This window comes from Sphaerodactylus townsendi, unplaced genomic scaffold (genome assembly GCF_021028975.2).
Source record: "Sphaerodactylus townsendi isolate TG3544 unplaced genomic scaffold, MPM_Stown_v2.3 scaffold_767, whole genome shotgun sequence".
NCBI lineage: Eukaryota > Metazoa > Chordata > Lepidosauria > Squamata > Sphaerodactylidae > Sphaerodactylus > Sphaerodactylus townsendi.
In genome coordinates this window covers 1-12308 of record NW_025950987.1, presented here as the reverse complement: position 1 = coordinate 12308, position 12308 = coordinate 1, and the positions used below count along the sequence as shown (strand labels likewise).

The following is a 12308-nucleotide window of genomic DNA, read 5'->3' as shown; positions in this document are numbered from 1 at the left end:
CAGAACCCACAGATAGAGGTTACACCAGCATGATGGGAATTGTAGTCCATGAACATCTGGAGCACCATAGGTTGGCCACCCCTGGTAGAGACTGTTTGGTTATGCTAAAGGAGGGGTTCCTAACATAGCACCTGGGGGCATCATGACACCCATCAAATGTTTCTGGAAAGTGGGGTTTTTTTCCCAGCTAATATTTTGACTGTCTGTAGAGATTGCAGACATCCAGGCAAGCAGACCTACTGCCTAAAAAATCCGGAGACTAATGCAAATCTTTGCTCTCCTGACATTCTGTGCCCTGCGGCAGCCATTTTGTTGCTGGCTCCGCCTCCTGCGGCCGCCATTTTCTGTCTGTGCCCACCACTTTGTGTCAGAATTCCAAAGGAGGCCCGCAGGTGCAAAAAAAGTTGAAGAGCCCTGTGCTAAACCACGTGGAACAGATTTTGCATTATTCGCCTGGTTTATCCCGTTCCTCCCCTACCTTGGCTGACTCCCCCTGCTTCTGACTGGAAACTCCTTGGGGCAGGGACTTGTGCTCGGTCTACTTGGCAACGCATCTGCTCATCACTGGCGACTGATCCTTACAAATAACAGTAAGGGGGGGGGCACAAACTAGTTCCCTGAAACCGACCTCTTTTCCGCGCCCCCTCTCAGACTCGTCAGATCCCAAAAACGTGGTCCCTCTCAGTCCCCCTGCAAAGGAATGCAAATCCTCCAAAACACCTATCAGGTATCCTCCCACCTCTACCTGAGGATGAGCATGAAGGACGGCGTGTGCGTGAGGCTTGCCAGGAACCCTGCTATGCAAGAGACCACCACAAAAGGAGCCAGTAGCCGGGAACACCTGGTACCGCACGTCCCCGGGACAGCGGATCCCAAAGCTCCGTTGACAACGATGCAACTACAGTTGGTGTAATTCTGCAGGAGGAGGAAGGAGACAAGACAGTCAGGGAGGGAGGGAGAAAGAGAGTCCAGCAACAACAACCTTTATTTGGCATTTAAAAATAGGTTCTAGAGCGTTGCCAGACATTTTTGAAATACAAATCAAGAGTACATTCAAAGCGCAGACAGGAAGACTGTATATAGCAGTATACATTACTTAGAAAGTTCTGTCACTTGTAAAAGAAATTTTTACATTTTTTTCCAAGAGCATGACATCTGCGTTGTTTAACAGAGTCTCCACAACAGAACAGAAGTCAGAATCACTTCAGATTTGTCTAGGGCCAGCCTGGGAGAGAAATTCCTAATGCCCACATATCTCGGACAGTCAAGAATAATGTGAGCAAGAGTCTCCACTTGGTTTTTACAGTGTGGACAAACCCGATCCTGGAGAGGTATGGATAAGTAAAGATCCTTTGTAATGGCCAATGGGAAGGTATTGGATCTGGCCCTTGTAATGATCCATCTCTGTTGGGCTTCAGTTAATACTTCCAGATATTTGGCTATGTGTCCCTGTTCCGCATTATTCACAGAGAGGAGCAGAGCGATGATTTATTTTACTGCCCCAACAAGATATGATATTCCTGTTCTAGAAGTCTACTTTTCAAGGTTTGGAAAATCTCTCTGGGTGTCAGCATACAGAGAAAGAGAGTTGAAGAACATAAGGTGGGACAGATATTTTAAAAAATAAATTTATTAACAGAGCTAGCTGTCATGGGCACATTATGCACAAGACGTCTGCCACGCAGCCAGGGGCGTGTTGTGCGGAGAGGAAGGGAAAAGGAGTTTGTAAGCTGCTTTTGAGACTCCTTACGGGAGAGGAAAGTGTGGTATAAATCCAAACTCTTCTTTTGCAGATGCAATCCCAAGGAAACTCCAGTCAATTCCAAGAGGTTGGCAACCCACACGGCATATCACCCACCCTCCCCCACACCGGCACACACTTTCCTGGGTTTTTTTGAAGACTCTTTACTCACCGAGACTTTCCTTCTTGTCGCGATTACATAATTTAGCTTTTCGAGCAGCCGCTGCTGCAATGGGAGACATATTCCACTCTATCTTCGCCACAGATCGGGTTAAAGGCAGTGGTGGAGCAATTGCACAATTGGTTGCAACTGGACAGCTGGACTCCTCCAGAACTAGAAAGCAAAGAAGAAGCATAATTTGTGCTGGTTTGAAGGTGAGTTACTTGAATGGTAATCTACTCATTGTAGTCGACCCACGTGGTCAGCGTAAGAACGAGACGAGACGCGGAGATAACATCTGGTGGAGATCGCCAGCAGCGGGAGCCCGAGGTCCGTCTTAGCGAAGCCCCGCTGGTTCCTGGCACCTTTATTGTTATTCTATCGGGGCGCAGTAGAGGGAGGACCGGGGAGTTCCGAGCTGGAGGTTGAGGTCGGAGATCATCAAGTGTGATGCATGATCTCACCTGGCTACGGGTAGAGAGGGAGCTTAAGCTGCTGGAGCCTTAATCCCTACCTGGGGCAGACTATTGTCCCTGCGCCCGTGACTGAGCCAGACAGTTCATGACCCGTGACTCATAGATGAGGAGGGGGGCAGCGGTGCCACTCAGAAGGTCAGAGGGTCCGCGCATGCTCCAACGTTTTACCACGGTGCTGCTGGGTCAGCAGTGCATTACTACATCTCCTTTTTTACATTTGTGAAGGGGACCAAAATGCTAAGGGGTGATTTAAAGGACGCTTGTCCTCCGCCGCCTGGTCAAGCTGCTGACCGGAGCTGCTTGTGTAACATTAGAACTTGCTGCGGGTAAGTGGAAATTCGAGGGGCTTTGCCACGCTACAGGCAATATTAGACACATTGAAATTCAACAAGATCCCATAATGAGGCATACAATTAAACCAATGCAGAGCTGTACAGTAGCACTAACCATCCTCCCGCAGCCAGCTCCAGGCTGACCTCACCAATGGGCAAAACATCATACCAGATTAGATACAACTTCCTGCACCGCACTTTCATATGAATCAATTGGGAATTATCAGAGAGATTAAAGCAACACACATATTACGCATACATTTTCATAACCTTGGTGATGCAACAACAATAAGTAATCAATAGCTGCACGACATCTGCTGTCGCTGACGAAAATTCCTGCTGCCCTCGGAGGCCAGGGCATCCAGAGGTGGAGGTAGAGTTGATAGACTTCAAGAAGGGCAATAGGCCAGAATGGCCGAGCAGTCTTAGTGTTACATGAACAGTCCGACTCCTACAAGGGGAGTCGCAAGGGAAACATACCCGGCCATAGGAGCCGCCAAGCGTCATCTCGCAAAGGGGGTCGAGGAGGGGCTGAGCGGCACCGTGCTTGGGCTCCCCGAGGGGAAGCCTGATGCAAAACACTGGTGAGCCGGCAGTAGAGAGTCCCGCAGGCAGATAGAAGGAATGCAAATAACAATAGCAAATACTTATAACTTCTAAAATTAAGGCATGCAGTAACTTCAATAATCAGTCGGGTCATAGTATTTCAACAATTCCTCTGGAGGTCAGTTCCACGGGCATAAGCAAGGCATCAGACATTGCGCTATAAATAATATATGCAAGACATGCATGCTTGTAGATGGGCCACATCATATAAATGAAAACAATAAAACATAGCTAAACAGCATAGGCTAGATGTAAGGAGGAAGGTAACCCGTGGGTTGCATAATTGTCCAATGCATGGCTCTTGCTGTTTGACTACCAAAGCTACAGATGATGCATGCTAGAGTCCATGGGTTTCTCAAGATGCAGGGAGAGCTACTGATAGTCTTTAGCATTGCAGGGTTCAGTGACTCACGCAGCAAGGTTGTGAGAGAAGGCGTATTCCAACAATTATTCAAGCGCTGAAAACAGCTGGAGAGTTCCAAGTGTTAATCTATCAGGAATGTTCCTGGCCGTACTCCCAAGTTTCAGCCAGGGGCGCAGAGAGGAGAGAGAATGGCCATTGTAGATGAGGAGCAGCAACACGCTGCATCAACCTCTGAGACACAGCTGGCCCAGGCTGCTCCCAGGGGTGACACGCAGCGGGCCAGGATCCTGTGGAAGAATGGGGTGTGCTGGTTCCAGAGAGATCCTCCCATCTCTCGCCCAGGCTGGGGCACCGGCCCCTCTCTCTGACAGGGCTGCTGGGTTGATCCTCCAGGGAGGCCCGCCCATTTCCTCGGGATGGGCTGGCCTGGCATGGCGCAGCTGACTCCTGTATGGAAGAGAAAACAAGCAACGCTACCAGGGTTTGCTGGCTGGGTTAGTAGATGACAATAGAGGACCTGGAGCCCCGAGTGGGGGGGGGGGGGGCAGTGCAATTTGTGAATGATTGATAGAGAACGATACTTTGGATAGGGTCTGCTGGATGAGACCTGGATTGGGGCGATAGGGGGGGGACTACTCCCCTTTCTTTCGCTTGTTTTGGCTAAGCTTTCGGCGAAGAAGTTGGCCCATTCCGGCCAACGAATCACTTGCAACATTCAAGGCGCTAAGAGATACAAGGCAGGGAATTGCCCAAGGCTTAGGAGAAGGAGAGGTCATATCCAGGTCGGATGTTTGTTTGTAAAACAATCCCAATCACCGGGGTTTAAGGTGTGGGTTTTTTGCAAAGCAATCTAAACAATTCACAATTATAGTCATATCGTAATAATATAGCATCTATAGGAAAGATGGTGAGAAGATGCAAAGAAAAACAGTTCCTGGGCTTGAGGTTTGATCACAGGAGCAAATTGAGAGGGGTTTGCAAAACCCTTTATCAGATTCCGATCTAGAGGTGGGTGCTGCCAGCCCATTAGAAAGAGGGAGTGGTGTGCAGAAAGGAAGGCAGGGGGAAGGGTTTGAAGTCAGCTCTACCTTCCCCTCCTGTAAGGGATTCTTTGGCCGTTTGAGTCTCCTCGCTTTCTACCTTCTCACAGCCGGAGGCTGTAAGATAGGTGTGGCTGAGAGACCCCTTGGCACTGTGACCAGCCAGGGAGCGCCTTCAGCAGAGAATGTGGGAGCATGAAAATGATTTTGGCTTCATATGTAAACCCGCGCCACGCCAATGTGGCAGGTAGGCTCAGATGACCTAAGGAAAAGGTTCTCAAGGAAAGGTTTGAAGAAGAGTTTTGAGGGTTTAAACCAAGATGGAGGCTGCCTCGAAGTAGGTCCCATCGGCTCCTAGGGAGCACGCGACGAAGCTGTGTCCCGCTTAAGGCGGATGCTGTAATGGGCTTAAGCCTTTCGCCAGCATTGGCACACATAATCAGAAGGAGAAAACCTTAATTGAAGCAATGGGAGCATAGCTTAGAAGCAATGGAAAATCCTCTTATGAGGGGGGAAAACTTTAGGGTCTCTTGAAAGGCAAGACATACAAGATCATACATAGCATACAGAGCACATATAAAGTAACGAGGGAGGATTATGACTGATTTGAGATCTTGCTCTCTGGAGGTGTACCATTTTGCTGCCACTGGAGCTTTGAGCTTGTAGGCTTTGCAACAGGCCCAGAGGCTGCGAGATCTGGTTTGAACCTTACAGCTGGAGAGGCCGGCGGGCTTCTTCTTCACGGCGACTTTGGCTTAAGGCCATTGTGAGCATCTTCCTTTCCATGCCCCATTGTCCTGTAGATTGGCTATGGGGCATTCTGAGTGAGGGTTCAAAACGCAGTCCTCTCTTCCGGCCAGCATTTCTTTCTGCTGCAATTCAGTGACTGTGATCGCAGAGATTTTGAAATGCGTACATTCTGGGGCACTGGTGAGGCATGGTGACTTTGGAAGTAGAAGGCTAGCAGAGCAGGAAGTATAGACGAGGGGGGGAGCAAGCTGGCAAGACCAGCCCAATGGTCTCCGTGGGGATGGGATCACTATACTGAGCTGGGGCAGCTAAGATCTCATGGGGAGTCTGGGAAGGGCTTGAGGTTGATCTTGGTTCGGCTGGGAGATGCCCGGCGGCTCCCCCAGCTGGCATTGGGATGCCCGTCTTAGACTTTCCTGGGGGGTCTTCCTCTGGGGAGAGAGACCTCCTCCGCCAGGGTTGTAGGCCCCCCTGGCAGCCTACACCTCCGGAAATGCGTCCTGGCTTGCCGCAATTGAGACACTTCCCGCCCGGGCTGTCTCATGGCAGCGAGAGGGCTGGGCGCTAGGCTGGCTTGATGGGCTTAAAGACCTGATATCCCGGGCAAGCTTTACATGTCGGCCAGCTTGGGTTCCTTCCTAGGCCTGTGACGCGGCGGCACTCAGCGGAGGCGCTTCCTCTTGCAAGGCGCTGAGGAGTTCGGCCTCCTGGCCTCCTCGCTGTCAACTCCGTTCTTGAGGGCCTCCTGAGCCTGTTCACAAACTCAGCATAGGTTCTGGAGGTTTCTGGCCGGGCAAGAAAACTTTGGGTTGGCTGCTGTCCGGGTATTGGGGATTCTTTCAAAAAACGCTTTGTAGGCGATCCAGAGGCTGCACCGAAGGGTGGCCAACGGGCAGGGCTAATTTGTGCATTGGGGCTAGCTTAAAGCTCGCGAGCCATAAAGCCGCGCTGTAGTGTAGGCCAGAGCGTTGCCCTGCTAAAGCATTGCTGGCGAACTCGCCTCCCAGATCACAAATTGCAGGGCTCAGGAGCATGCGGAAGGTGGTCTTCCAGTCGTCCGAACCATTAAGTGATTCCTCGCGATTGCCTCCCTAGCATGCCTCTCACGAGAGGGGCTAGTGATCTTTAACACGCCCGCAGACGCTTTGGCGGAGCTCCAGTGAGGATAAAGAGAAGCTAAAGGGCGGTGTACTGACAACCCTAATGACGCTTTACCCTCCCCGGTATCTGCTGTGAAATGGATCGCACAATGCAAGAATATCGCATCGCTCTCCGGTCAGGGTTTTCTTCTGCAGATCGTGAAGCTAATACGCTCTTAAGCGCAGAGCTGAAACCCGCCATTACGGGCTGACGGAGGTGCAGTGGTTTTGAAATGAAGGCGAGCAGTGGGAGGCGCTGAGCCGCTGGAGAGTTTGAAATGGGCGAGGAGCAGGCAGAAGGAGGACAGGCGCCCAATTTAGTGGATAGAGAAAATTCAAGAAATTGAAGGTGAAAGATCGAAGAGGGCTACAGCAAGGAGCCATAGGTCTGCAGGCTGATGGCTACATAACATTGTTCCATCGCCAGAAGAAGTAGGACATCGGGCGCTACAGGCTCCAGCGGCGGAGTACCATGTTTTCCCAGTCCTTAAGATTCAATGTCCTCTGGGTACCATGGACACTGGAGCTTCAATCTCTCAACCAATTTGCGAGCTCCCTTCTTTAATATCAAATCTTGCCGCATTTCGCTAACGCCAGTTCGCCAACGGCTTGTCATAAGCCCGCTTTTGCAAGCCCCATACTACCGGTGTTCCGGCCGACGAGAGTGTCCTAGGACGCATGTCTCTGGATGCGCTCGCATCCAGAGGACAGGCGACACTAAACGGGTGGTCCCTGATGCCGATCCAGCGTGGACTTCGTATCACCGCGCTCTTTCCTGTATGGTATCGTGAGCAGGGTGGAGGTCTGATTCCCGGTTTCGCACCAGCTTGTAGTCGCACTCCACGCGGGTCAGCGCTGAAGAACGGTGACGACGCGAGATAACATCCTGGTGGAGATCGCCAGCAGCGGAGCCCGAGGTCCGGTGGTTCTTAGCGAAGTCTCCCCGCTGCGGCTGGTTCCTGGCACTTTATTGTTATTCTATCGGGGCGCAGAAGGAGGGAGGACCAGGAGTTCCAGGAGATGGAGGGAGGTCGGGAGATCATCATGATGCATGATCTCACCTGGCTACGCGCGGAGAGGAGCTGCAGCGTCTGAGCCTAATCCTCACCTGGGGCAGACCATTGTCCCTGCGCCCGTGACTGAGCCAGACAGTTCATGACCTCGCGGACTCATAGGGGATGAGGAGGGGGGGTGCGGTGCGCACTAGAAGGTCGTGAGGTCCGCATGCCCAACGTTTACCACGTGCTGCTGGGTCAGCAGTGCATTACTACACTCATAGATTATGGGGCGTGTACACAGACATTTGGAAAGGAAGACGGAAGTGTTTACTGGCCCTTTCTGCACGAGTCACCTAAAACGTTTGCAGAATGTTTTCAGTTCCCGCACCTTTACCACTATGTTTGTCTGCACTCGCCCGCTCCAAATACTTCATGGCAGCCATGAGAGTTCCCCCCCTTCTTCGGGTTATTTGTAGAAATGATACTTCACAGAGTGTTGTGGGTTTTCCAGGGTTGTATGGCCGTGTTCCAGTAGCATTTTCTCCAGACGTTTCACCTGCATCTGTGGCTGGCATCTTCAGAGGATCCTGAACCCTAACCCTAACCCTAACCCTAACCAAAATCGGAGCCCGAGTTCCTGCCCTGGCTTTAACCCTAACCCTAACTTATGATTTTGGGAAAAAATATTCAGTCATAAATTGTCACCCGAACCATAACACCTGACCCAAAACCTGATAATGACCATAGTCTCTAACCCTAACCCTAGTCCTGTCCCAGAGCTCAATAACTGAAATCGTGAGTCTCAGTTCCTGCGCTGGCCTTTAACCCTAACCCTAACTTATGTTTTTGGGAAAAAATATTCAGTCATAAATTGTCACCCGAACCTTAACACCTGACCCAAAACCTGATATAGACCATAGCCCTAACCCTAACCCTAACCCTAGTCCTTGCCCCAGAGCTCAACCCAACCCAAATCGGAGCCCGAGTTCCTGCCCTGCCCAGCCCTTAACCTTAACCCTAACCCTAACTTATGTTTTTGGGGAAAAATATTCAGTCATAAATTGTCACCTGTACCATAACACCTGACCCAAAACCTGATACGGACCATAGCCCTAACCCTAACCCTAGTCCTTGTCCCAGAGCTCAACCTAACTCCAAATCGAGCCCGAAGTCTCCTGCCCTGCCCAGCTCCTTAACCTTAACTCTAACCCAATCTCTATGTTTTTTGGGGAAAAATATTCAGTCATAAATTGTCACCTGTACCATAACACCTGACCCAAAACCTGATACGGACCATAGCCCTAACCCTAACCCTAGTCCTTGTCCCAGAGCTCAACATAACCGAAATCGGAGCCCGAGTTCCTGCCCTGCCCTGGCCTTAACCCTAACCCTAACTTATGTTTTTGAAAAAAAATATTCAGTCATAAATTGTCACCCGAACCATAACACCTGACCCAAAACCTGATACGGACTATAGACCTAACCCTAACCCAATATTTTGTCGCTCCTAAAACGGATGCTTCTCCCAGGTTCTTTCTGCTGTGTCCAGACCAGAATTACCTTACCTTCCGGAGACATCCAGGCCCGCAACAGCTTGTGTGGGGCAGCCCAGGAAAAAGGCAGGGAACTGAAAGACGAGACACATGCCCATGCCTACAACACAGAAGAGGCTGCTCTGTTTGAGGGACAGGTGGAACTTCTTCATGATGATGCCGCCCAGGAGGATGCCCATCATGGCTGTTGGGAGGTTGATGGTACCTGGCAGCGGGGGAGGGAGAAGACAGCAGAACTCAGGTGCCGCCCCAGCATTGCGGACCCACCCACACAGTAAGGTTGCCAGTCGTGGATTAGGAAATACTTGGATATTTGGGGGGCGGAGCTTGGGGCGGGTGGGGTTTGGGGAGGGGAGGGGAGGGGAGGGGCCTCGGCAGATATAATGCCATAAAGTCCACTCTCCAATGCAGGGGACCTCATCTCTGTCGTCTGGAGATCAACTACACAGAATGCATTTGGGCCTCCTCTGCCCAGCTTGTTGCTGTGAACTCAGACTTCAACATAGAGATTTGGGCGTCTTAGTGGATAGTTCCATGGGAATGTCGACTCAATGCATGGCAGCTGTGAAAAAGGCAAACTCTATGCTGGGGATCATTAGGAACGGAATTGAGAATAAAACTGCAAGGATTGTCATGCCCTTATATAAAGCGACCGCACTCGGAGTTCTGTGTTCAGTTCTGGTCGCCACATCTCAAAAAGGATATCGAAGAGATAGAAAAAGTGCAGAGAAGAGCAACAAGGATGATTGAGGGACTGGAGCACCTTCCCTATGAGGAGAGGCTGCAGCGTTTGGGGCTCTTTAGTTTGGAGAGGAGACGTCTGAGGGGGGGATATGATTGAAGTCTATAAAATTAGGCATGGGGTAGAAAATGTGGACAGAGAGACATTTTTCTCTCTTTCTCACAAGACTAGAACCAGGGGGCATTCATTGAAAATGCTGGGGGGAAGAATTAGGACTAATAAAAGGAAACACTTCTTCACGCAACGTGAGATTGGTGTTTGGAAGATGCTGCCACAGGAGGTGGTGATGGCCACTCACCTGGATAGCTTTAAAAAGGGCTTGGACAGATTGATGGAGGAGAAGTCGATCTATGGCTACCAATCTTGATCCTCCTTGATCTGAGATTGCAAATGCCTTAACAGACCAGGTGCTCGGGAGCAACAGCCGCAGAAGGCCATTGCTTTCACCTCCTGCAGGTGAGCTCCCAAAGGCACCTGGTGGGCCACTGCGAGTAGCAGAGAGCTGGACTAGATGGACTCTGGTCTGATCCAGCTGGCTTGTTCTTATGTTCTTATAGAGTTGGGTTTTCTCCCAGTGTTACAACTGGTTTCCAGCCCCGCCCTGGAAAAAATGGCAGCTTTGGAGGGAGGACTCTACGGCATCCCATCCCAGTTGAGGCCACTCCCATCTCTGAACTCCACCTTCCCTCAGGCTCCTCTTCCAAAAAAAAAGCGTGGCCGCGCCTAAAACGCGGCCACTGTTGCGGGGGGGGGGGGGGGGGGGGGGCCTGACAAAGGCTGCAGGCCCGTTCTGCGCATGCATGGCCGATCCATGCATGCGCAACTTCCAGGGAACCTGGGCGCAACTTCTACTGTCACATGGGGGGATTACAGGATCACCCCCCCTGACAACTGCGTCCCTGCCTGTTTGAAGTGGAGCACACTTGCAAAGGGTCAGAGTGCAGCAGTGGGGAGGGGTGGCGTCCAAGGCGATCCCCGGGTGCCATTTTTCTCAGCTGCGTGGCTGGTTATCTTGAGAGAGCTGCCCATTCGCAGCTTAACTTGGGAAAAGGGAGAACCATTTTGTAAGCTGCTTTAGATCCCCATGGGGAGATCTGTACACCACCCTGAGCCCTTCGGGGATACGGTGCTATACTAAATTTAATAAATAATAATAATAATAAATACCTAAATAAGTAGACAGATAATCATCTCCCTTCCTTTGCAACGTTTCAACAGAAACAGAAATAGGAGCAGCAGTGGCATAGGAGGTTAAGAGCTCATGTATCTAATCTGGAGGAACCGGGTTTGATTCCCAGCTCTGCCGCCTGAGCTGTGGAGGCTTATCTGGGGAATTCAGATTAGCCTGTGCACTCCCACACACGCCAGCTGGGTGACCTTGGGCTAGTCACAGCTTCTCGGAGCTCTCTCAGCCCCACCCACCGCACAGGGTGTTTGTTGTGAGGGGGGAAGGGCAAGGAGATTGTCAGCCCCTTTGAGTCTCCTGCAGGAGAGAAAGGGGGGATATAGATCCAAACTCTCTATTTCGTCCCATGCCCAAATTCATGGGATGTGTCGGATCGTCAGAGTTGGATCCTCTCCAGTACAACCGGGGAAGCAACGGGACACACCCACACCCACGCTCCGGCTTACCTATGAGCATGTTGGCGAACGAGGCTGTCAGCGTAAACTGCCACTCCAGGAATTTCCCCAGGAAGGTCGCGAGGCCCGCAATCATGGCAGAGAGGTTGATCAGGGCCAAAATCACCATGACGAAAAAGGGATTCTTCAAATTCCTTAACAGAACCACAGGAAACACTGCAGCAGGACAAAGCAAAGTGGGGGGGGGGGGTGAGGGGGGGGGGGGGGGGGGGGGGGGGGGGGGGGGGGGGGGGGGGGGGGGGGGGGGGGGGGGGGGGGGGGGGGGGGGGGGGGGGGGAGGGAGAGAGGGGTGGCATGCAAGGGAGGGAGGATGGGGGCCCAGCATCTGGACATGGCCCACCCACCCTAGTGGAGGGAGAGGGAAGGGAGGGAAGGGGAAGGGTGGCATGCAAAGGAAAGGGAGGGAGGGGTGACGTGCAAGGTAGGGGAGGGCGGGTAGATAGAACGACAAACAGGTTACATAGATTTTTGCATGGAAATGAAAGCTTCAAAGTGAAAAATATTAAAATGTCTTTCTCCGACACGGAGCAGAATGTGGGCAGGCTGAAATGTTTTCCAGCTCTGTGCATCCAAACTGGCTTCCTGTAGCTCACATAAGAACACAATGGTTAAAAGAGTCTAAAAGTTTTTTACTACACTTAGGCAGAAAAAAATGAAATGCACAGATATCGGATGGGTGACACCTGGCTTGACAATACTACATCCGAAAGGGATCTGGGAGTCTTAGTGGACCACAAACTGAACGTGAGTCAGCAGTGTGATGCGG

At 51.4% G+C, this 12308-nt stretch overlaps 1 protein-coding gene across 1 annotated transcript; it reads right to left on the bottom strand.

Annotated features, from left to right (window-relative positions):
* Window positions 1–647: 647 nt before the first annotated feature.
* LOC125425557 (solute carrier organic anion transporter family member 2B1-like) lies at window positions 648–11698 on the bottom strand (the record flags this gene model as incomplete). Its single annotated transcript, XM_048483140.1, has 4 exons — window positions 648–915; window positions 1914–2075; window positions 9172–9364; window positions 11534–11698. Coding segments are annotated over 3 exons (488 nt in total), but the record flags the coding sequence as incomplete, so codon positions are not given.
* Window positions 11699–12308: the final 610 nt, after the last annotated feature.